Here is a 26,708-nt window from a genome sequence, read left to right as displayed (position 1 = left end):
TCGACCATCCCATCTGATTGAGAATGCAGGATGCATATATTGCATATAACCACTACAGTTCTCCCACTCCCACCTTACATAGAACAAAAAGACAGAAATAAAGAAAAGGAGTTTAAGAAAGATGGCCCATTCACTTTGCCTGACGAAACGCACAGTCTATGTGTATTTTAAGTCTATGGTTAGAGTGAAGTCATCCAATTCTTAAAAAAATAAATACTTTGACTTTCAAATTTTGTGTACTTATTTATGATACATGGTATGTGGTAGATTATAAACTTTTTGATTAATCCTCGTATAGCAAAAAGTGTTACTTTTTGGACGTGTATATTGTACTGGTGTGTGGTAATTCTAATCAGTTTTAAATTACGGAAATACTATAGTTATTTTCCTAACAAGTGCAGAAAGTCATTCTTTTCCGCACGCGACTGCAGTTTGCCGAACGACGCGAAGCGGGAGTTCGGCAAGCAGTCGAGTGCGGAAAAGAGACTTTCTGCAAGAGTCAGGAACAATATTTTTTCTAAGAGTCTTTAAAAAATTACCAGATCTTAATCAATTAATTTAATTAATATGTAAATAAATACACAAATTAATTCTTTGACAAGGTTGTCAAAACCAAACTTTCAATATAATTAGTTAGCATGACGACGATCTTGGTTTCCATGACGATGATTCAAAACGACTGTTATTGTCTACCGATTTGACTTTCGAATATTATGTCAAAATAATTTTATTTCATCGAATTGTCGCGTTAATTTCATTATAACAGGAACACAATAAGATATATTTGAAATAAATTAGTAAATAATATCTAAATATTAGTTTACTGCATGTATTATAATTACTTTAAGGCCATATTAACATATCTAAATTAACACGCGTGCGGAAAAGTAAAAACCGCGTGCGGAAAAGTAACACGCGTGCGGAAAACACGCGTGCGGAAAACACGCGTGCGGAAAAGTGAAACTTTCTAAACTAAAATGCGTGCGCGAAAGTAGACATTTTTGCACGCTCGTAGAAAAATTAATTAAAACCTAATTAAAATACGGAAGTCGACATTGATAAACCAGAATCTCAAATATGTCTAAATTGAAATAAATATTAAATTTGTTCATACAATTTTATTTCTATGGTTTTGAAATTATTTTTTGTGACATCATTCACAGTGAATATTTTATATTTTGGGAATAAATATCTAATGTTGATTACAATCATTGTGGGGTATTCTCAAAATGTTTAATTTTCATTTATAAAAAAATAAGCAAATTTTGAAACACGGATAGACTAATCATAGCCACTCCTACGTCAAAGACAAGGCAAAAATGACAGTGACAGATCCTTAGATATGATGACAGATAACCTAGAGGTTATGTTGATTAGGATGTTTTAAGTTGACTTTACCTGAGAAAATATAATAATAATAATAAAAATGAATCGAAAATCAAATAGTGTAGAACTTTTAGAAACAGAGAGCAACACGTTACAAAAAACTCTTCCGCCTGAGAATTTTAGAACCGATTCTAAAAGTAATATACTAAACAAACAGGACTCAGTAAGTATTAAATAACATTTAATTAATAGAAAATTAATGCAACCGCTATTTTTAGACAGCCTGGGGCAAAACATCACCTAGTAAAAGCTACGGATCGTCAAGTTCTACCTCCACAGAAAATGTAGTGTCAACTTTAGAACGAAAAAAGGTATAAAATATATTAACATTCTGTACAAAAGTTTATGTACTGTTTTTTAGGTCACAACTGATACCCTTATCCCTACTCGTCCTGATGACCCTCCACTATTACCAGGAGAAAAGGTAACTGGCCAAGCAAGAGATGTTACCTACTTATGTCCTTATCATGGACCAGCTAGGGGTATCCTCACAGTTACGAACTATAAGCTGTATTTTAGGTCAGGCGAAAAAGATATGCCCAATATTATTGAAGTTGCCTTAGGAGTAGTATGTATCTTTAATAGTTCTTCTTACAAATGTTGCTAACTTCTTTCATTGCAGGTAACAAGAATAGAAAAAGTAGGTGGAGCGTCTTCTAGAGGAGAAAATGCATACGGCATAGAAATTTTTTGTAAAGATATGCGTAACTTGCGTTTTGCGCATAAGCAAGAAAATCATTCAAGGAGGAATGTTTTTGAGAAGTTACAAATGTATGCTTTTCCGTTGTCACACAAACTCAATTTATTTGCATTTGAATATTCAGAAACTCTTTCAGATAATGGCTGGACAGTGTATGAACCAATAGCAGAATTAAAGAGAATGGTAAGAAAAAATGAGGTGCTGTAATAAAGTTATAATGATTTAAATCAGTGTTTCCCAACCTTTTTGGGTAGTGCCACCTTGGTCATGCCAAAAAAGAGACGCTCACATTTGGCATTAGATTTAATAGCATTAAAACACACTTTCTTACAGAATAGTACTTCATATAGAACAGGTGAGATGTTTTTAGCTATCAAGTTTTTCCTATGAATAACACAATGTATGTACAATAATCATTTATGGATTCACATCTTTCATCAATTTTAAGCAGCCATTTTTTTGCCCATCATATTAGGAGCACCATCAGCAGCACAAGATATCATATTCTTCATTAATGTGCTTTCTAACCTTTTACAAAACAACATTTCTTCAACAAAATGCCCTGTATCAATATATTTTATGTAAGTTATTAATACTGCTTCACAGTCTCTCTGTATCGAACCGGCTATAGTGTTCTAATGTCTTCCAAAAAAATAAGAAAAACGTCATTACCTTATGGCTACGGCTTCCGAAGTCTCAGTAGTTACACGCCTCGATTGAAGTCCCCTGCGATATAAGACACCAACTTTAGCATCCGTCACTTATTGTTCCTTTGGTTTTTAAAGTTTTACGCACTACCGGCAACTTCCAAAATCGTTAGTACGGTACTGCGCGACCCCGTATTTTTCTACTTCTATCACTATTGAAAATTTGCACTTTCTCCGCAAAGAAGTAACCAGTTTACACGTATCTTCAAAAATTGCCCTCATTGTTCGATCGCTGATCACACACACGTCAACAACCAAATACAGTACAGCACGCTCTGCCAAAACCCAAAACGTTAAAATAAAATCCTCGAATCTGTTTTCTATCGTCTATTAAAAGTTTCAACACCCAACAAAAAGAAGTCATTAATCTTTTCACTATCCTCCAAAATGTACCGAAGTAGTCCGCCCTTATCGCGCGTCATAACAAGTTTATTACCAGCCCCAGACGAAAACATATCAAATTACAAGCAAGGAATTTCGGACACCCGACAATAACATATTGAATTCGTTGGAAATAAAACCATAGACGTTACACTCTCAAAGTTGATTCATCCATTTGCACTAAGAAATTTCTTGTTTCCAGCTTTTCAACAAGTTGTTTTTCAATATCTTCATCAATTTCGTCTATTCTTCTGCTAATAGTATTGTTACTGAGTGGCATAGCTTTTACATTCTTGTCATCTTTTTCAAGAACTGTTTTAAGAAATGCTGTTATTGACGGTTTTAGCGACGAATAAAGATATTTGATAACTAGCCTCAAGAATATGATTATTAGATGAAGTGTGAGCTCTAAATAGAGACTTTAATGATTTTCACAGAAATCTAGCATTGCATTTAAATGACCCTTAGCGAAATGGTTGAACTCATGTCGAGGACATATACAAATTGCCCCCCTTAACTATCAAATTGCCCCCTGTTGGGCGTGGGCCCTACATTGGGAAACACTGGTTTAAATGAACTAAAAATAGAGCTCCTAGCATTTAGTTTATTTTTGATTTGCAACAAATATCTTATATGTTCTTAGATTTCATTTAGATAAATTAAGATGCCTTGTCATACATCACAGCATTTTTTATATCTTTAAAAATGGAGAATACTAAACTAAATTTACATATAAGCGATGTAAAGCACATAAACAATGATTTTAACTGTTAAAGATTTTTTTTTTTTTATTTTATTTATTTAACCTCCTTTAATACACAAAATAATTGTTATTACATTAAAAGAGTGCTTACTACTGCTAAAAACTCATTCCTATATTAAGTACTAAACCTAAACAGAATAGAACATGTAAAAAAACACACTACAAATACGTCTAGACAAATAATTACATCTAAATACAAATAAATACATCTAAATACAAATAAATACATCTAAATAAAATTTTACGACAACTTTTGTATACTAGAAATTTGTTTCAGAAGCAACTTTTATTTGTTTCACAGAAGAATTTAAAAGGTCTATATCACAGTTAATTATCATATGGTTACATTCTTCTAACATCTTATTTATGGGTGAACAATCAGTCTTATTAGTTGAGAACAGTCGTTTGTTATTAATTCTTAAATGTGTTTTTGGAACATGAAATTTAATACTATTTATAAAAAAGCAATCTTTATATTTAATGTGATTTACAACGTAGTATATAAAAAGGGCTGAATGAAAATGTCTTCTATTATCCAGTCGCTGAACTTTAAAACAAGTTAGCATAGCATTATAGGAAATCATGTAGGGATAGATACCAAACTTTCTGACATAAAGAAAGATGTTCAAAATTTATCTGCCGTTCCATAGTAACAGTATATTATTAAAATCACTTTTTCTTTTTTCTCAACTATTAGTTTTTATTGCAAAGTTATAGTAAATAAACTATTGTAACCACTGAATACATAGTAAAAAATAATCCTATTAATTAAATTTATGAATAATTTAAGTGTGCATGTAATGATGTTAAAAGACTATTAAAAAACTAAACGAAATACCCATCTCTATTCTGTAGATGATGGTCGGCAACTAATTTTTATGTGTCCTGCATTGCTCATTGAATTTTAGTACAGTCATTAGGCTAAATTGGCAATTCCATTTTTTGTAAAAAAAAAGATAGTTTTTCCTAATAATCCAAACGAAAATGGATATTGCAATTTTTTAATTAAATACTTTCCTATAAATATATTATTTCAGGGCGTAAATAATGATATGTGGAAAATATCAAAAATTAACGAAAATTACGACATCTGTGATAGTTATCCAGCAGTATGGGCCATTCCGTATCAAGTTACAGATGACGATATTAAATGCGTAGCAAATTTTAGAAGTAGAGGTAGAATTCCAGTACTTAGTTGGATCCATCCTGAATCACAGGCCACCATAACTAGGTGTTCTCAGCCACTAGTTGGGGTAAGTAATTGGTGACCTATTCTATTGGGTGTTGGTTACCTAACATGTGTAACTTTCTGTGAACCTTCAGATGCGTACTGATTTGAGCATTTTTCTCCAAATGAAAAAACGAGCAGAGCATGCTGTAACAAATTGCTGTAGTCAGTACATGTTCACAAGCAAAATTCTGCTGAACCGAACGAACCAATCATTTTCGAAGGAGTGTCAGTAACAGTGAAAAGATCAAAAGCAAGCATTTGCCTGTTTGTGCTCAGTGGGTACAGGAGTTTAGTGTATTCGTTTTGTTCATGCAAATATTGAATTAAAAAAGAATTTGGAAAAAAAATGGTATGGAACAGGGAAAAATGCTCTGATTGATTTATATGAACGCTCTTATCTTTATATTTATCTTTAAACTATCAGTGCCAACTATAATGATAATTTATTTTAGGTCAGTGGTAAGCGTTGTAAGGAAGATGAAAAATATGTTCAGTTGATAATGGATGCTAATGCACAATCGCATAAGCTATTTATTATGGATGCTCGTCCGAGTGCTAATGCTATAGCAAACAAAGCAAAAGGAGGAGGGTAAGCTGTATCCATATTTCTTACTGTATAATTACAGAGATTCTGGCAAAATTATACTGAGACAATCTTAGATCTTGTTTACTTCTTCTTTCTCATAATCCTTAGTGCCCTTCAGGGCGCCGGATAATCTTATTTACAAATATAAAAATTTTGGCATTTTGATTGGCATATTTTTGTGACTATATGTAAATGGCTGTTCAATGAGTTTTGCAGTTCGATAAGAACATAAGAACACAATTTTATGGTTTGCAATACACTTTATTATTCAGTATAGTCTCCCTGAACATTAATAATCTTGTTCCAAAGAAATCCTAGTTTATGAATTTCATCCCTGAAGCGAGAATCTGGTAGGGCTGCAAAATATTCTTCCACCATAACTGTTAAGACTTCATCATTTGATGAAAAACGCTTTCTACGCATGCATTTTTTAGGTAAGGTGGAGTGGGGTAAGATCGTAAACGAGGCAAGTTCGTATTAGCTCTAAATCTATCGTAAGATATAGTCCGTCCGCTATAACTTTTCCCATGCGGTACGATTCATTTTCAATCAAATTAAGTCAAAACAGAAATTGAAACGTACGTCGATATGTGTAGTATATAGTATACATACAGTATACAAAATGTATATACACATCGACGTTCGTTTCAATTTATATTTTGACTTAATTTGATTGAAAATGAATCGTACCGCATGGGAAAAGTTATAGCGGACGGACTTTACATTTAATTGTACAAGTTAAGCAGTAGAAATCTCTACTAGATTAGTATGAACTGATTGACATATATATGTCTCTCACTCAGAAGTAATTCTACCACTATTTTGACATTTATAAAATGTGAGTACATGAGTAGTAACTATCTAACCTAGAGCTGTTGAAGAAAGTGCCGGTATTTTACAGCAAATTTGGTGTATTGTGCATTTATTTTTGATAAGTATTAAGAACATTGCTTAAGGTTTACGTTAAAGAAATAATTCCTTTCGATTATTTGCTGTAAAAAGCACTACTCTGGCCTTGCTACACAAATATTAGTGCACAGGGCAAGTTCGGAGCATGTAGCGGGGTAAAACCGGACTTGTGCTTTTTCCAGTCAATTTTAAAGGTTTTTTTTTGTACTTTTTATGGTTTCTTGCTCAAATTATTTATTCCTTTTTTAGATCCAAATAGTTACTGTTTTTTCTAATTTTTTACAAAATTCTAATTTCCAATGTAAATTGGTGTTTTTGGAAATGCGAATTATAGCGTATTAATGTTACTTCACGTTGATACCAAGAAAATGTTAAATATTTGAAATATAATTTACAAAAAAATTATAAAGTCAAACTTAACGAAAACCGGTCCGAACTTACCCCACTCCACCTTATTGAAATAAATGGAAGTCGCTAGGGACCAGATCTGGTGAATACGGTGGATGCTCCAACAATTCAAACTTTAATAATTCTAGATTTTAGCCATTTTTTAGGGGTTCCTAGTAGCAACCCCTTCTCTTATCGAACCGCAAAACTTTTGAACAGCCTATTGTGTAGGAATTGTTAACTATTATTATTTTTTTTTAGATATGAATCAGAAGACGCATACCAAAACGCAGAATTAGTATTTTTAGACATCCACAACATTCACGTAATGAGGGAATCTTTGCGGAAACTTAAAGAACTAGTATATCCCAATATAGATGAAGTTAAATGGTTATCGGGACTAGAATCAACTTATTGGTTGAAACACATCAAATGTATATTAGCCGGAGCATTGCGTATAGTAGATAAGGTACTTCATTCCTCCTTTTTAACATTTATTAACTTGAAATTCTGTAGAGCTGGATAGCTCCGGCGGTAGGATGTCTGACTTCCACGCAGGTAGGCTGGGGATCGAATCCCAACACTGCACATTGTTGCGATGAGTATAAGCTAGGTGGACAAAAGTCATGTTCAAAACTAAAAAAATTGTTATTTGAATAATGTAAACAATACTTCAAAACATTATGCTCTAATATTTGTTTATGTCTAACACATCCCACCATTGAGTAATAGAGGCCAAAGGTACATATTCTCATTGTAAAATTACTATAAGTGCATTATGTTTTCTTATTCTCATTTCTTATTCCCGTGTAATCTTCGTACTCTTGTTGAGTTTTATTATATAACGTAGATGTGAAAAGGAGAAAGTACAAGATATTCCTTGGTTGCGAATTCTATTAGTCTGGGACCTTGCTACAGTAGCATTCACGAGGTTCTAGTCTGTGTTGCTAGACAGCATCAGTTCAACCAGATCCTCTACTGGTGCTCTTATCCTTTTACAATCTAGTCAATACATACAAACATAGTGTGATCCACAGTTGGTTTCAATTATCTTTTCAATCAACCTGCTCTATAGTCCGTCTATCTTACTTCCTCTCTGTCTTTCTTATGTGTCTCTCAATCCTCTTCTTCTTCTTAACGTGTCCTATCAAGTCCCCTTAACGTTGGCGATTAACATGGCGAAACTGTCTCTGTCTCGAGCTATTCTTAATAGGTGTTCTGCTTTCTTTATTCCTGTCCACTCCCGGATATTCTTCAACCAAGAGGCCTGCTTTCTACCAATTCCTCTGCGTCCTTCGATTTTACCCATCATAATAAGTTGAAGAATATTATACCGGTCTCCCCTTACTACGTGTCCAAAATAGGCCATTTTTCTATATTTGATGTTATCAAGCAGCTCGCGGGCAGCATTTGCTCTCTTAAGGAATGCCACATTTGTTAGCATAGCCGTCCATGGTATTTTCAGTATACGTCTGTTCAGCCACATTTCAAAGGCCTCCAAACGATTAATGGTGGATATTTTTAATGTCCATGCTTCGACACCATACCATACAAGAGGACTGACCATATGTAACATTTAATCATGCGCTTTCGAAGTTGAAGTTGCAAGTTATCATTACAGAAGAATGACCTCATTTTTAAAAATGTCGTGCGGGCTATCTCTATTCTACATTTTATCTCTTTATCTGGATCTAGTTGTTCAGTAATATGGCAACCAAGATATTTAAAACTGGGTACTCTTTGAATTATATGACCATATAACCGTGAATATTGATGGGCCAAACGGCTAAATACCATGTATTTTGTTTTTGAACAGTTTATGTTTAGGCCAAACTCTCTTCCCACTGTGTCAATGGCATTTAAAAGGTGTTGTAATCCATTCATATCATCACTTAAAATAACTGTATCATCTACATTTCATATTGTCAGGATTTCATTAACTTTCACGCCCCATTCCAAATTATGCAGCGCGTCCTTAAATATTCTATCTGAATATAAATTGAATAACAATGGGGACAGTATACAACCCTGTCTGACACCTCTTTGTATTTTGCATATTTCTGTTGATTTTCCATTTATGCAAGCTATCGCTGTTTGACGCCAGTATTCCTCTTCTATGCTCAATCCTCTTCTACTTTCTTGTATCTCCAGTTTTTGTTTTTTTTTTATAATGCGTGTTGTCTTGTTCTGTGAAATTATGATTAAATAGATTATTATCGTTATATAGGTAGAGAGCCACAAAACGTCAGTCTTAGTTCATTGTTCCGACGGTTGGGACCGAACCGCCCAGTTGACTGCCCTTGCGATGTTATTGCTAGATCCGTTCTACAGAACAATCAAAGGATTTGAAATATTAATCGAAAAGGAATGGATGTCGTTTGGCCACAAGTTCCAACAGGTAAGTAACATCAATAGTGTTTTTTCTAATTTCTTCTAAGTATGTATAAACATTTTCCGAAACGTGTACCATTTGAACGGCCCATCAGAACGGTGGGCGCCAATGTGTAACATTCGAACTACCACAAAAAGTTGCGAACACAAATGAAATATTCATAAATCCTATTTAGACCAGGGCTCATCTGTAAAATATTAGTACATTTGGATGTTGAGAGGAGACTCATATTTTTTGCAGAAATGTTTTCCATTTTTTCAAAATGTTGCAGGATTGAAAATAAAGCAGACAGCAAGTTGAATTCTTTTTAGCGTATATAAGAATAATGTACCTTTCATTTGCAATTTGCAAAATTAAAATCGGTTAATTACCACGACGCATAGTGGGGCAGGAGAGCTAAAAAGTTGGCATAAAATGAAAATACTAAATGCAGTATTTTCTGTCGCATTCATTTTCATTAAATAGTACACAATCCTGCGTATGATTTGGCATCATTTTTTTCCCATTAAATCCCCCTCCACCAGTTGCGACGCGTCGCAAAGGGCACATGGTCCCGTGTTAACAATGCATAGGCCGCGATAACGTGATTCGACTTACGTTTGATCCACTTATTTCAAGTGAAAAGTTAATTTACTAGTAAAATTGGCTACGGATATTTGATCTTCAGGAAAGTGACAATATTATTACAGCTGTGATATAATAATTAAGTAAATATAGTCTCTTATAATATATTGTTTAAAATTACCTGTACAAAATATCAAAATATGCATTTTTCAAAAAGAGCAAGTGATTTGTTAGTGTTCCCAGACTGATCCAACTTTAATTTTGTTTTATTTTGAAAGCTTGAGTATTATTCTTTAGAAAGTCATTTTAACTTTTTGCTCATATTTGCTCCTTTTTTCATAATTTTATTTTTTGTGAGGTTATGTTGACCTAATTAAATTGAATAACACTCTATTCTAATTTTTCGTTATTTGCATAATTCAAGCATAATAATTCAAGAAAGTGTAGTAGATGCAATACAAATTAAGATGTATTCCACTTTTTGTTGATTAGTAGTGATCCACTGATCACAAGCAAAAGAAACATAAAAAGAAAGAAATAAGAACACCTGCCAGTGGAAGCACTGCATATTAGTGCATAATATATTATGTTCAAATCTCCGAATGTGCAAGATGTTGACGTCACATCTGATGATTCTGATGATGATCTGTAGTTGTAAGTTTTTCAATATTTTACCTACAAAATTTTATGTTATTCTTATAAATATGCGGTAAATGGTTTTAGAGAACAATTTGGTTAAGCAATTTTTCAAAAATAATGTTAACACAATTGTTTTGAGATATAAATAATATTAGATAATAATAAATAAATAAGATATAAAATAAAAATGACTAAACTTCAAATATCATTTAAATCAATATCGGTAGTAACTACGGACATTCAGCTTTGAAAATTTTGAGCAAAACATTTTTTGAGCAATCCATCCTTCAAGGGAAAATATTTGTAAAGCGAGGCTCAGGAAGAAGAAGAACATCCTGGTTAAAAAACTTCAGAACCTGCTTTAACACAACATCTGTGCAGCTTTTCCGCGCTGCTGCAGATAAAATAAAGATTGCCATGATGATCGCCAACATTCGTCATGGATAGGCACATTGAGAAGAAGAAGAAAACTTTGAAAAAACATCGTTTTTTTTATGTACACACAACTTATAATATTTGAAAAAAAAAATTGGCCATAATATGTCGACAATGATTTAATGCCAACTTATGTTGTCTCTTGCCTCACTGTGCGACGTCAGGAATTTTTTTAAATAAACATTAATTTTTGATACTACGCGCAGTACAGCGGATACGTTTGCTCTGATTGGGCATTCCAATGACCTTTGATAATGATTGATAAATTTTAATTTTTAGTACACTTCGATATAAATAAATAAATTTGTTGATTGCAAAATAAAAACACATACTATGTCTTTTGAAATAACACTTTTTTAGCAAAAACTTTCTTTGTTCATATATTTTAACTTAGAGAATGAAAATTTATTATTTTTAAACATATGCAATTGTTTAAACAATATTTCACAAACAATAATCAAATTTAGTTGATTTTTGTGGAATTAAAATATTAAAATACAGCAAACTATAGAGTTAGAAAATAATATATTAAATAAAGATTGGAAGAAATGGTGGAAATCAACTTGTGTGAATCGAACACCGCTGTCCTGCGCGTAGCACCAAAAATTAATGTTTATTTAAAAAAATTCCTGACGCCGTGGTAGTTAACCGATTTTAATTTTGCAAATTGCAGATGAAAGGTAAAGTATCCTTCTATATGTAAAAAAATTTTCAAATTGCTACCTGCTCTATTTTCAGTCCTGCAACATTTTGAAAAAATGAATTTTTTTTGCGAAATCTGGATTGCAAAATTTATTTTTCAAAATCTGCTGAACCGATCTTAACGAAATTTACAGTATTGTTTTATTATATCATAAAGTTTTTCGGGGTAAAATATGAAGTACCTAAGTGTAGCACAAATGGATGAAAACGTAAAATGCGATTACTTGTTTTTTTTTATGGTTTTTTCGCAATTATTGCTAGTTTGCAATAAGGGTGAAAATTTTTAAAAATTTTAACCAATTATATGTTTTAGGAAATTTAATTACGCAACTTTTATATCAGTACAACTTTACTCGGAAGCGAATACTTTTAAAGTTATAATCAAAAAACGAAGAAAAAATCAAATTTTTCCTTCATATTTTGACATTTTGATTATTTAAACAATGTTCTGGACCTTTTTGAGTGGGAGGATGACTCAATTATTATTATATGAGTTAATTCCAAGCAATTTCTGTAAAAAATATGAGTCACCTCTCAACGTCCATCTCAAAACAGATGCGCCCTGGACTAATTCTGGATTCTACAATTGGTTTGGCCGATGTATGCCTAACCTTAGCTGCACAATGTGCACAAGGAACTTAATAAATTCAGTGTTTTTATTGGGAATGTTGACTTTGACCGAATTGTAATTTTCGCGATAACCCCATTTTAAATAAGGGCTTGTTTTAAAGAAGAGAACTTGTCAAAAAATTTAAGAGAATGGTATACTTGCAGCTCAACAAAGCTCTTTAGAACAGCTGCTTCGAACGTGATATAGGTGATGTGCCAGGTCCAAAACAGAAGTGACATTTGAAGAAGAAGAAGGTAGAACAAATTACAAGTGCCTAAGCACATCGTGGTTGAAGAATATCAGACAGTGGTCAGAAATGACGACCGTACATTTATACTGAGCAGTTGCCAAAAAACTTGTGTGTACCATTATAACTGTCAACAACCAAAGAGCTTGGGCACCAACAAGAAGAAAGGCATTATCGTATCACCCACCCAAGTAGCACCGAACGGGTTTATTAAGTCTTTTAAGGATGCTTTAAAACTGTAGAAAAAAAACTAAAATTAAAACCATTTGGTTTTTAAGTCAACCTTAAGGTTGCAATAAAACCGCTTTGAGCATAAAAGGCCCACTCTGAAAGAGGTCAATAAAACCAAAAATAAAAACCTTCTTAAAACTTTGTTTTCTTAAGCAACTGGTTTTAAAGCTGCTGTGAAGGTGCTTTTAAAACCATGTTAAAAGACACTTTAAGTGCAGGCAGTTGTATGGCAAACTTAAAAAGGTTTCTTAAATTGAGGCTTTTAAAGACAATTTACCATATTAAATGATTCTTTAAACCCATATACTCCATATAGGCCAACAAATTTTTACATGTGTTATGATAGGTAGATACGTATCTGTAACCATAAAAAAATAAAAAGTACTTGGTTATTTAGGACTGTCAAGGTAGAAAAACACTTGCGCACCCATCTTTATTGATAATGTTAACAAAAATAGGTCTAAATAACTGACGCGCCCTAAAATTTCTAACTTTATTCTAAAAATAATTTATTCTACAATTTTAATGTTAAAATAAATCGAATTTATGTCTTTAACTCGCTTATTTATAATTTTTATTATAAGCCTTATATTGTAATCTATCATGGCTTTCAGCATCTCTAGAGAGCAATATGGCCAAAATCCAAATAAAACTATTTGGTCTATCGACAGAGAATTATTAAGATCAAATGGTTTTATTTTATACCTTTCCAAGAGCATATATCCTACATAAAAGCAAGTTTGCCTTGGAATTAAAACCGTTTAGGTGAATCTGAATCAAATATAAACACAACCTGCCTTTATCTGAAACCGTTTAGTTTTAATGCTGATGTCAATAATGCCACTCGGTTTTAATGTGAATCTAACCTAAAATCGAGACGTCGTAGTGCTGTGTGTGTTGTATTTTTGTTTTAAAATGACCAGTTCGTTTATATTTTAAGTACTTGCGACTTATTTCTTCCATACTAACTGTACTTGCACTTTTTAAAACACACTACACCACTGTTTCGCTCTATAACCAATGGCCGACCATTTTGGACATGAAAGAAGAGGGGATGAGTTCAGTTTTATTGTTTCTAACAAAAAGCATGGTTTAGTCTTTACAATAACCAAATTGATTCAGTTAAGAGCGTTTGGTTTTAATATAGCCTACTAATTTCTTTTAAGAAAGCAACTTTAAAAAGAAAACTAAAAATATAGTTTTAAATCATATGTTTTACTGGCATAATAGTGTTGAGATCAAGTAGTTTTAATAATAGGTTTTATTAGTCATATTAGGAGAATCTTTAAAACTGCAATAAAACTAAAATGTAACAATAAACTAAAATCTAATAAAACCAAACAGCCCGGAAGTTCTTAATAAAACTGATTAGTTTTAAAGTGAACTGAGAATAAACCATTTTAAAACTGCAATAAGACAAATTATCTATTAAGATTAATTAGTCTTATTTGATACTCTTATTAGATACTTTAAAACTAGTGACACATGCTTAACAGTTTTAAAGTTAACTTTATATCTACAAGGTAGTATATCTACAAGGCAGTATATCTACAAGGTAACTTTAAAACCATTATCTTCTTATTTACCACAATAAAATCTTAAATAAAACTAAAATATTTTTATTGTGCTAATTGGGCAATACTAAACACAAAATGACACATTGAATCTTATCTTTCTTTTCAGAGAGTAGGCCATGGAGATGACCACCACTCAGACGCTGACCGTTCCCCCATCTTTTTGCAATTCATAGACTGCGTGTGGCAAGTAACGCAACAGTTTCCAAACGCTTTTGAATTCAACGAATCTTTCCTTATAACTATCTTGGACCATTTATATTCATGTAGATTCGGCACATTTTTATTTAATAGCGAAAGAGAAAGAGTTGTAGAGAGTAAGTATCAGTTTTTTGTAGAGATATACTATTAACTCCTTTTCCTCCAGACCTTAGGCCACTTGAATAATTTTTTTTTTATTTAAAAATGGACTAGCAATAGTTTTATATCGTTGTTGCTTTTGTGTTTTAGAAGTTAAAGAACATACCATATCACTGTGGTCTTACACCAACAGCCATTTGAATCTGTACAGAAACCCACTTTATTGGGCGAATCCTTTGCAGCAAGTTGTTTTGGTACCTATAGCTAGTATTAGACACATTAGGTTATGGAAGACTTATTATTGTAGATGGAATCCCAGTATGAGGACGCAGGTCAGTATGTTTCCATATGGTTTCTCATTGCTTTAAAAAAAATCGTCAGCTTACTACCAAAACAAGCTAAATCCACTTTTTGTGGGCGTTGATCCTGAGTTACGAGCGTAGGCGCAAAATTTAGGGCCAATGCTTTTTAAATGCATTAATTTTTTTTTTCGAATCCTGAGAAAACTAATAAATATTTTTTTCTACGACGGTTTCATAATATGCTCATTATTCGCTATTTTTGAATAGATAATAACATCCATTACTTTACCCGTGAGTAACAGTTCATTACTCACGAGCTGAAGTTACTCCCGGGTCATTACTCACGGGTTGAATTTAGATTCAAGTGGTGCATGGCACCTTTAATATACCTATTAGCAAATAAAATTACTCAAACTTGTTTATTTAATGAAATAATCATTGTAATTTATAACAATTAAATTCGAAAAATGTTAAAGGATTTTTAACTGTAACAATGGGTTAGTATATTTTTTACGTTTAAATTTCAACATTTGACATTTTAAGATTGACGTTATTAAAAGGTAAATAATAAACAATCGGTATTAATTCCGTAAAAGGACTTACGGATATGAAATTTATATCAATGGTAATTGCCTTAAAATATGTCTTATTTTTAAAAGCCACAGCCATCCGACATTTCATGATACTATTAATGACAACTGTTTGATTGTTTCATAAGCTAAAGAAGGGTAATTCTAACAGTGTTGCCATAGTTATATAAAATATGTTTTCTTATGAAATCGATTTTAAAATGTTAGTAATTGATAATTATATTTTTCTTCTAATCCAAATAAAAAAAGGTCGTAGAAAAAGTATAGTATTCTACTTGTATGTAATGGCTATTACTCACTCTGATGAATTACGACACTCACCTACGGCTCGTGTCGCAAACTTCATCATCGTGAGTAATAGCCATCATTACATGCTCGTTGAATAATATACTATTGAAAAATTTAAACCCAGAATGAAAGATTACATTATTACCGAGGGCCGTAAGTCCCTTAGAATAAACAAAAAGTTTCTTTGGAATGAGATATTTGAAATTCAAAATGACATTCAATTTTCTTTTCTTTTTCACCCCTGTAACTTATTAAAATAAACATAGAAGTTTTCAGGGACTTTCGGCCCTCGGTAATAATGTAGTCTTTCATTCTAGTTTTATTTTTTCAAAAATATTTATTAGTTTTTTCAGGATTCGAAAAAAATGAATGCATTTAAAAAGCAGTGGTCCAAAATTTTGCGCCTATGTTCTGTATTCCTTACTCCTCTGTACTTGAAAATTCTCAAAGAATGTACTGACAAAACCAGATTCTAAATTTAAACAGATTTTAAATGGGGAAAACAGAATGTGCTCAAAACTAACTCCAATTATGACACTTTTAATCAGCCAAAAACAGATATGTTAAAAGACGCTTAAAATACAATAATATCTTATTATCTACAATATTCTAGCTGTGCCGACACAAGACAAGTGCCAGTTAAGGGTCCATTTAAGATTGCTGTTTAAAAAAATACTAAGAAATTTTACAGAATCAACGGTACTAATCTGGAAGAATCACAATGTTTGAGTTTCTCCAAGTAATACACTCTTCATTAGCAAAAAGAAAAATTTTTCCATCGATTTTTAAATTAGTGATGTCATTTATAACGATAAGGAAAAGTAGAGAACCCAATACTGAACCTTGTTGTACCCCACATATAATGTTTCTGAGACTAGAGTCAGTATCATTTGCTCTAATCAGTTGTTTCCTATTATCCAAGTAAGATTGGAACCAATTCAAAGATTAATCTAGAATTCCGTAGAAATTTAGTTCTTTTATCAAAATATAGTGATTTACACAATCAAAAACTTTGGCATAGTCACAAAGAGTAGTGGCAGTGTAGAGCAGTGGCGACCTCATGTAGTACAAAAAACAGGGCATCAGTGGTACATTTACTAGTTAAAAAGCCGAACTAATTTTGTGATAAAATGTTGCTTTCAACGAGAAAGGACAGAAGTCGGGCTTTTCTGAGTCTCTCAATAACTTTGGAGAGTACCGGTAGTAAGGCAATAGGTCTATAGTTGCAGGCATTAGATTTTTCACCACCCTTATGAAAAGGAATAATAATGGCTGTCTTTAGGCACTCTGGAAATTCACCTTTCTCAAAAGAATCATTAATTCATGAGATGAGGACTTCCAACACATTTTCTGGGAGATTTGAGAAAATTTTTATGGATAGTTCATCGGTACTACAGGAAGATTTGCTTTTGGTACTATTGATTGTTTGGATTAATTCAGATTTATCAACTGGTCTTATAAAGAATGAATTCATTTTATGCCGAAGATCGTTTATTATGGACCAAGTTTCTTTTGCAACACTTTTAGAGCTTCCCAGACGATTTTGATAGTAAACTTTTTCAGCTGATTTGATATGTTTTAGATAGGTCACCTGTACTTGGTGATATATTCAGTAATTGAAACGTTCTGCTAAAGTCCTTTTACCCTATGACGGCCGATATGCAATTAAGAGATAATCAGTGGGTCTCAAACAGTGGGGCGTTAATATTTAATTCCGATCGCTTGAAAAGTAAAAATATTTAATTTCCTGTATTTTATGTTCAGTAAGAATATTGGATTTTACTCTATCAAAGGCAAATAAAATGAATATAATATGTATACACAGGGCGTGTTAAAAGAAGTGGGACGGAATATTTCGAATACTCGAAATTATTTGTCGACATCAAATTATGTTGATTAAGATCTCTATTTTGCGTAGAATGAAAATTATACGAATGGTTTTGCATGCAGTAAAATTGGAAAATACTTGACAAGTTGCTGGTATGTCCAAATTTGAATAAAATACATCCAGGACTTTACTTTCCAGACACTGTATTAAATATAACCTTGAAACAAACTGGCACTAAATCACTTCCGAGTTTTCAACAAAACAAAAGGTTTAAGCAAGTGTAGTGATTGCAAAAACGGTTCGCATGTTTTAAATAAGATTTTTGCTGATTATGTATTTTGCTAAAATATTAAATAACACCAATACAATTCACAACCATCATTTAATTTTTAACGATAAACAAAAGTGTAATATGATGACAAGTTTGAATTTGATCGACTTTGTCGATAACTGTGTCGTTAATAGATATTTTTAAATACCATGAATCATTTTCCAATGATTGGGTGGATTTAAGTAATACATATTTACTAAACAAATTTTTTACGTGTATAAAGGAGATTATAATAAATATGACACATGGTAGTCCTTATATTTTTTAAATAATATGGTTTTGTAAAGGCATAACTTTGATTATTGGCTAAACCTACATTATACGATAAGTCACAAGAAATTAAAAAAAATTAACGTGTAAATTCACTGTTTAAATAAGATACAGTGCGCTGGAATAAGTGTTACCCCCTCCCTTAATAACCTATTTATTTCTAGCACATAAGCAAAACACTCGGACAGGTCGATTTTTAAAATAATCAAAGTCTATTATAACATCAATGTTTCGAACTTTACGCGATCCCTCTTCAGGTGACAGGCAAAACTTTAATTTTTTTAAATGGGAAAGTACATCATGTGATAGCTCATTTAAAATTGTTTGAAATACTGATTACAAAAATGTATAATACTTTAATCCTTTTTAATAGCGTAGGCGCAAAATTTCGATCGAATTGTTTTTAAACGCATTCATTTTTTTCGAATCCTGAGAAAACTTATAAGTATTTTTGAAAAATTTAAACGCAGAATAAAATATTACATTTTTACCGAGGGCTGAAAGTCCCTTAGAATAAACAAAAATTTCTTTTGAATGATATATTTGAACTAAAAAATCCCACTAAATGTTCTTTTTTTTTTTCACCCCTGTGACTTATTAAAATAATCATTATATTTAGAAGTTCTCAAGGACTTTTGACCCTCGATTATATTGTAATATTTCATTCTGCATTTAAATTTTTCAAAAATACTTATCAGTTTTCTCAGGATTCGAAAAAAATGAATACATTTCACAATATTTCGACAGAAATTTTGCGCCTACGGTCTCAAAAAGGATTAAAGTATTATACATTTTTGTAATCAGTCTTTCAAAAGCTTTTAAATGAGGTGTCACATGATGTACTTTCCCATTTAAAAAAAATCAAAGTTATCACTGTCACCTGAAGAGGGACCGCGTAATAAAGTTCGAAACATTGATGCTATAATATACTATGATTATTTTAAAAATCAACCTGTCGGAGCGTTTTGCTTATGTGCTAAAAATTAATAAGTTATTAAGGGGGTAACACTTATTCCAGCGCACTATTAGTATGATAAAATTGATCCAAATAATGGCATAACCCAGACATCCAAAGTGAAAGTTATCCTCCAACACAAAATTGTTCTAGATGGTCCACATAATGTTCAGAAAAAAGTCACACCATTTTGAGCGTCGGGTTTGGGGGGGGGGAGAGGGAGGAGAAATCGGTAAATTCGTAGTTTTTTACGTTTTTCGTCAATATTTCTAAAACTATGCGGTTTAGCATGAACCACCCTCTACACAAAAATGTTCTACATTAAATTTGAAATAAAAAAGGTCCTATGCATAATCCTTCTAAAATGAACGATTCCAAAGTTACGGAGGTAGTATAGTGTAATTGGTCCAAAAAGACGCCTAACCCAGACATCCAAAGTAAAAGTTTTCCTCCAACACATATGTTCACATGTATGTGCATACAATATGTATGGTCCACATATTGTTCAGTAAAAAGTTACATCATTTTGAGCGTCCGGTTTGGGAGGGAGATGGGGGAGAAGTCGGTAAATTAGTAGTTTTTTTACGTTTTTCGTCAATAGTTCTAAAACTATGCTTTAGCGTAAACAATGTTCTATCCAAAAATGTTCTACATACAATTTAAAACAAAAAAGGTCCTATACATAATTGTTATAAAATCAACGGTTCCAGAGTTACGGAGGGTGAAAAGTGAAGGTTTTCGATACTTTTTATATTATTTGGACAATTGATGATGATTTTGGGTGGTGAGTTGGTGAGTTTTTTTCAACAATTGATGAGCCCACGGAGGTTGAAGAGGGCGAAACACATTTCTAAGAACTGGGGTTTGGATCTTTGATTCTATTCGAAAAATTTTTCCCAGCCAGAAATACTGGATGTGTGAGTTATTCGTAAGGGAATTTTTCCACATTCTCTATTTCATTTGTTTGATTTCGTACGAGTGGTCGTTAAACCAGTACCTGTGGATCTTTTGATCACTGAGTGTGATTCAAAGATCTACATCTTTTGTTTTTTCATAAACATTATCTTACTTACTCTAAAGTAATTAGGGAATTAAAACTTGAGACTGTCATTTTCAGGTTGGGCGTAGATTTACGCTCCTGTTATGTCTATGTCTCGGATGTTGTTTTTTGATGGAATGTGTCTAAAGATATTCAACCTCTCATCTTTACCGATGAGCCCACGGAGGTTGAAGAGGGCGAAACACATTTCTAAGAACTGGTGTTTGGATCTTTGATTCTATTCAAAAAATTTTTCCCAGCCAGAAATACTGGATGTGTGAGTTATTCGTAAGGGAATTTTTCCACATTCTCTATTTCATTTGTTTGATTTCGTACGAGTGGTCGTTAAACCAGTACCTGTGGATCTTTTGATCACTGAGTGTGTTTCAAAGATCTACATCTTTTGTTTTTTCATAAACATTATCTTACTTACTCTAAAGTAATTAGGGAATTAAAACTTGAGACTGTCATTTTCAGGTTGGGCGTAGATTTACGCTCCTGTTATGTCTATGTCTCGGATGTTGTTTTTTGATGGAATGTGTCTAAAGATATTCAACCTCTCATCTTTACCGATGAGCCCACGGAGGTTGAAGAGGGCGAAACACATTTCTAAGAACTGGTGTTTGGATCTTTGATTCTATTCGAAAAATTTTTCCCAGCCAGAAATACTGGATGTGTGAGTTATTCGTAAGGGAATTTTTCCACATTCTCTATTTCATTTGTTTGATGTGAGTTGGTGAGGTTAACGTTTCTTCAAGGGTTTATCACTAACATACTATCGGCCACTAAAATAGCAAATTTTATTTACAAAAAAATTTCTTTCATCAGTAATAATATTATAAATTGCCCAGAAATATATAAAGTATCGAAAACCTCCACTTTTCACCTCTTTTTTGTTTTAAATTTTATGTAGAAAATTTGAGTATAAAAAATTTACGCTAAAGCATAGTTTTCGAAATATTGACGAAAATCGTAAAACAACTACTAATTTACTGACTTCTCTCCCATCTCCCCCCAAAACCGGACGCTCAAATTGGTGTAACTTTTTACTGAACAATATGTAGACCATATAGAACAATTTTGTGTTGGAGGAAAACTTTTACTTTGGATGTCTGGGTTAGGCCTTTTTTGGACCAATTATAATATACTATCTCCGTAACTTTGGAACCGTTCATATTAGAAGGATTATGCATAGGGTCTTTTTTATTTCAAATTTTATGTAGAATATTTTTGTGCAGAAGGTTGTTCATGCTAAACTGCATAGTTTTAGAAATATTGACGAAAAACATAAAAAAACTACGAATTTACCGCTTTCTCTCCCCTCTCCCGCCCAAACCCGACGCTCAAAATGGTGTGACTTTTTTCTGAACATTATGTGGACCATGTAGAACAATTTGGTGTTGGAGGATAACTTTCACTTTGGATGTCTGGGTTTGGGTCTAGTTATACCATACTATGTATATTCCGTACTATTGCAATAAAATATTAAAACGAATAAACGAAAACTTGTTGAGTAGTGCTGATTGACACAACAGACCAGTAAAATGTTATTCATACAGATAGTGTAAAATATATCGCCGCTTATCTGGTCCGCTAGTAATAAAGTTATCAGCATTTAATTGCAAAGCGGTCTTCTTAGGTGAAAAATACTTGGTTATATGTTATATGTTATTAAATGTTATATGCTTTCTTCAATATAAGTACTATTTTTTAAACATGTATCTATCTACCGTTTCAGGATCCAGTTTATCAAAGGATACGAGAATTACTTCTGCTGAAGGAGCAGCTGGAGCGCACCGTCGAGGATTACCGCAAAGAACAACAAGCCCGAGTCCAGAGAAGCAGCGCTTCGCCCACTTGATCCATAATTGTCGAGACTTATGTCTAAACGAGTCTGATGTAGATAAGCCTAAATAATTCCACTTTAAGATTAAACGCCTGGTCACTCCGGCCGTTTATTACTCTTTAAGAGAACCACTTTGCATTTATTAATGTAGGGAATCATTTGTAAAAGGTTTTATAGCAGATTTGTTCGGGAAGTTGATCACTGGAGTGGTCGCCAATATTTAGTATTTGTCCAGTTTGCGCACGTTTATTTCATGGCATATCGGAAATATGTAATGTGCTAATGTAAATGATATTTTGGGATACTATTTTGTATGTATATGTATGATATAGGTATATCGGTATTTCCCAAACTATTCGTAGGTTTCTAGATGCTTCAAAAATCACTAATTCATCTCCAGATACTTTCAAAACCAACCTTAGGTGTGTAGGTATTTCCCAAACTATTCGTAGGTGTCTAGATACTTCACAAACCAATAAATTCACCTCCAGGTACATTCTAAACTAGCCATAGGCCTGTAGGTACTTCCTAAACTCTTCGTACCTCTCTAAATAGTTCTCCAAATATATGTGTATGCCTGTAGGTACTCTTAAAACCACTCTTATGTCTGCCCAAATCACCCATGTATTGCTAGACTTTCCTTAATTCATTGTAACTTCTGTAGATACTTCCTAAACTACTTAAACGTATCTAGGTGTTTTGCAACTAAATCATTTATCTCTTAAGTACTTTTAAAATCCATTGTAGGTCTTCAAATAATTCCCAAAACATATCTATGTCACTAGGTACTCTTAAATCTAGTCAATCTAATGTATACTTAAACCTTAGTTAGATATTTTTAAAATCATTCATGCATGTCTAGGTACTTCCCAAGCCTGTTTTTTGCCTCTAGGTACTTCTCAAGTCATGTACATATATGCCTCTAAAAACCATGCGTATTTAGATACTTAGCAAACAGTGTATTATGTTTCTATATATTCTTAAATTCACTCTAACGTATGTAGGTACCACTCGTACGTCTCTAATACTTATCACATTATGGAAAACCTACTCTAATGGCTGCTAAATCACCCATACATTTATAGACACTCTTAAAATTATTTAATGTCAATTATTCGTTACTAAATTCTTTCACAATCAGTCCAGGCATGTTTAGGTGCTTCCCAAATCATGTATACGTTTCTATATACTCTTAAAATCACTATATCGTCTGCAGGCACTTCCAAAACATGTCGTGTGTCTCTAGATACTTCTCGAATCATGTATATGTCTCTTAGAATCGCTCTAATGTCTGTAGGTACTTGCTAAACCTCTTGTATGTTTATCTAGATTCTTATCTGATCTTGCCTAGATTCCCCGATACTAGTACACTTTAGAAGACCAAAAATAATCATTTTTTAAGAATTTTTTTCTCGGAACCTTTATTAGAAATGAACATAAAACTTTTTACATATTAATATCTAACTCTTAAAGTACAAAAAATATATCTTTTTTCATTTATGCACGTACACTAATATTGTAGAGGGCGCAAAAGTCGAGGCCTCGAAAAATGACAGTTAAACTCAGGATTGGGATATCTGAAACAAAAAAGTCGCACTGCATTTGAAAAAGGTTTCTTACGTGACAATTTACCACAGTTTGACCAAAAAATAAAAAATAAATATTTTTTAACCATAAAAAAAACTGAAGAAAAACGGCCGATTTTTTCACAAAAATATTTCAAATTTCCGTAAAATGTTTTATTCGCGGAATTTTTCACTAATGGTGGTAAATTGTCACGTAAGAAACCTTCCTTTTTCAAATGCCGTACGATTTCTTTGTTTCAGAGATCCCAATCCTGAGCTTAACTGTCCGCCATCGGAACTACTTTATTTCGAGGCCTCCACTTTGGCGCCCTCTACAATATTAGTGTACGTGCGTTGAAATGAAAAAAGATATATTTTTTGTATTCTCTAAGCCAAGCCGCACACCAAAGAAACATGAAACGAAAAACATGAAACGAAAAACATGTTTCATGAAACTAAAACACTGCTAAACAAATCTCAAAGTCCGCCTACCAATGAAACGAGTGTGATTCATGCTCATGACACATTTTTATTTTCGGAGAGTCTCATAAATGGCCGGACGTATATTTGTTTAGCAGTGGTTTATTTCCATGAAACGTAATTTACGTTTCATGTTTCTTTGATGTGTGGCCTGCCTAAGAGTTAGATATTAATGTGTAAAAAGTATTATGTTGATTTCTAATAAAGGTTCTGAGAAAAAAATCTTGAAAAAATGCTTATTTTTGGTCTTCTAAAGTGCACTAGTACCTTACTACTCTAAATAATTTCCAAATCACTTAGTCGTCCACGATACTTAAAAATAATCCATGCTTCTCTAGATACGTCCCAAAGCATGTATTATGTATTCTTTAAATAACTTTAACGTATGTAGGTACTACTCAAACTACTCGTAGGTCTCTAGATAGTTCCCAAATGATGTAAAAACCAGTCTAGTGTCTGTTAAACTACCCATACATCTCTAGACACTCTTAAAATCACTTCAACATCAATCATTCGTCGCTAGATACTTTCAGAATCAATCCGACCATGTCTAGGTACTTCCGAAATTATGCATACGTTTCTAAATATGTACTCTTAAAATCACTATCGTCTCCAGGTACTTTCAAAAACCCTTGTACGTCTCTAGATACTTCCAGAATGAATTATCCATCCTCAGATACTTCAACATTAGCCATATCCTCTCTAGGTACTTCCCAAATTAGATATGTGTTTCTTTTGGCTCTTAAAATCACTTTAACATCTAAAGGTATTTTCTAAACGACCTGTGCGTCTTTAGATACTTCCCAAATCATGCAAAAATCACTCTAATATCTGGCCAAACTGCTTGTACGTCTCTAAGTAGTTCCCAAATCAATCATTGGTCTCTAGATACTTTCAAAATCATCCACGAATGTCTATGTGTACGTGTAAATATATAATTAAAAGTACTTTAACCCTTAGTCTCCCACCAAGTTTAGATTTTTTTGACAGTTACTTAACGACGGTACTTTTAAGTCCGCCTTATTTTTTCGAACATAACATTTTAAAATAAGCTAAAAGCGTTGTTTCCTCAACAATCCTTTGGAGTACCTACAAATCTTATTGTGTATTTAACACGAAATCGTTTGAATAACATTTGAAGTATTAAACATCAGCTGATAACTAATAAATGATATTGAACAGAACATTTTTCAGTGAGATCTATTTCAATACTTGGGATATAAGGGTACCAGAATTTGGTGGTACTTAAAAGTACCGTGGGGAGACTAAGGGTTAACGCCAGTAGGGACTTCCCAAACTACTAATATGTCTTTAGATATTTTAAAAATGACTTACTGATCTTTAGGTACTTTCGAAATGAGCCTTACTGAATTATGTGTATGTCACTGACCTTTTACGAAACTTCCCAACAGTTAAAATCGAACAAAAGTGTATTATTTTATTATTTTAACCAGTTCTGACACATGTTAGTTTTAAGTAGCTCCGAATATAGTGTAAGAGACTGCTAATAATAAAATTAAGCTGATAACGGCTTGAAATGCATCCAGGAAACCAAATAGCATTAACGTACAAATGTGAAGTAAGAATTGTCTGAAATAGCGCTGTTTCACATTATAAAAATTTAAACGTGCGAGGGTTAGAACTAGTGTTGCCAGGTCCGATTTGTTTTTAAGCGGTACATATGCAAAAACAAATCGGGATTTAGGGTTGTAGATCGGGACAAATAAACAACAATAGCCCAGTAAATGACCGTTCTGGAGTGTAATTTTCATAGTCTCCTTCGAATTGCATGAAAATCTAATTTTAGGTTCTATTTACTGTCTACTTCAAAGTTGAACTTGTATCATTGTTTGCTTTTACTTGGGGGGTGACAGTTACAGTTAACCCGTCTCGGGGGTAAAAAACCGCGCGTTTAAAGTAAATTCCAAAATGAATCAACTGACTAACTATAAAAAACAAGTCGATACTTTTCAAGTAATTGTATCGAAAAAAAATATTCTTAGCAAAAATGTAGCTTTTAAAAAAGCAAAAAAAAATTGATTTTCAGAAAGTCTATAAAACCAGTAAAAGCAAAGTTGTAGCTCATCAAAAATACGTTCTTATTCGTCAAATTCCAAATCGAATTTTTCAACTTGAAATAACCAAAAAATTAAGCAATTTTCGGGCAAAACCAATTAAAATTTTTTAAATTTTGTTTTATATAAAAGTCTCTAGCATTAAAACTAAGCGAGTTGAGCTCAAAATAAAGAGGATTTCTTTTTTTTTGAAAAAAAAAATATCGTAAAAATCTCCCCCTATTTAGCACGATAAATAAAATTAATCATTACCGCTTTACCATTTACTTTATTTATGTATTGTTTATACGATCGGTAAGATTTACCGGTTGGGAGTGCTTAGTTTTGAAAAAAATTGGTTTTATAGTAAAAAGAATTTTCCTAAAATATTGGAAAATGCCCTTTTTTCAAAATAA

General features: G+C 32.6%; 1 protein-coding gene across 1 annotated transcript; it reads left to right on the top strand.

Annotated features, from left to right (window-relative positions):
• The first annotated feature begins 1,358 nt into the window (after positions 1-1,358).
• On the top strand, positions 1,359-26,282 carry LOC126884826 (myotubularin-related protein 2). Its single transcript, XM_050651083.1, has 11 exons — positions 1,359-1,549; positions 1,605-1,697; positions 1,748-1,954; positions 2,009-2,269; positions 4,975-5,190; positions 5,621-5,757; positions 7,312-7,519; positions 9,278-9,448; positions 14,554-14,761; positions 14,895-15,076; positions 22,086-26,282. Exons 1-11 carry the CDS (start codon positions 1,427-1,429, stop codon positions 22,206-22,208), a joined length of 1,929 nt encoding a protein of 642 aa, XP_050507040.1. The 5' UTR covers positions 1,359-1,426; the 3' UTR covers positions 22,209-26,282.
• The last annotated feature ends 426 nt before the right edge of the window (positions 26,283-26,708 follow it).

The sequence above is a fragment of the Diabrotica virgifera genome, chromosome 5 (assembly GCF_917563875.1).
Source record: "Diabrotica virgifera virgifera chromosome 5, PGI_DIABVI_V3a".
Taxonomy (NCBI): domain Eukaryota; kingdom Metazoa; phylum Arthropoda; class Insecta; order Coleoptera; family Chrysomelidae; genus Diabrotica; species Diabrotica virgifera.
This window is presented reverse-complemented; position numbering and strand designations above follow the sequence as displayed.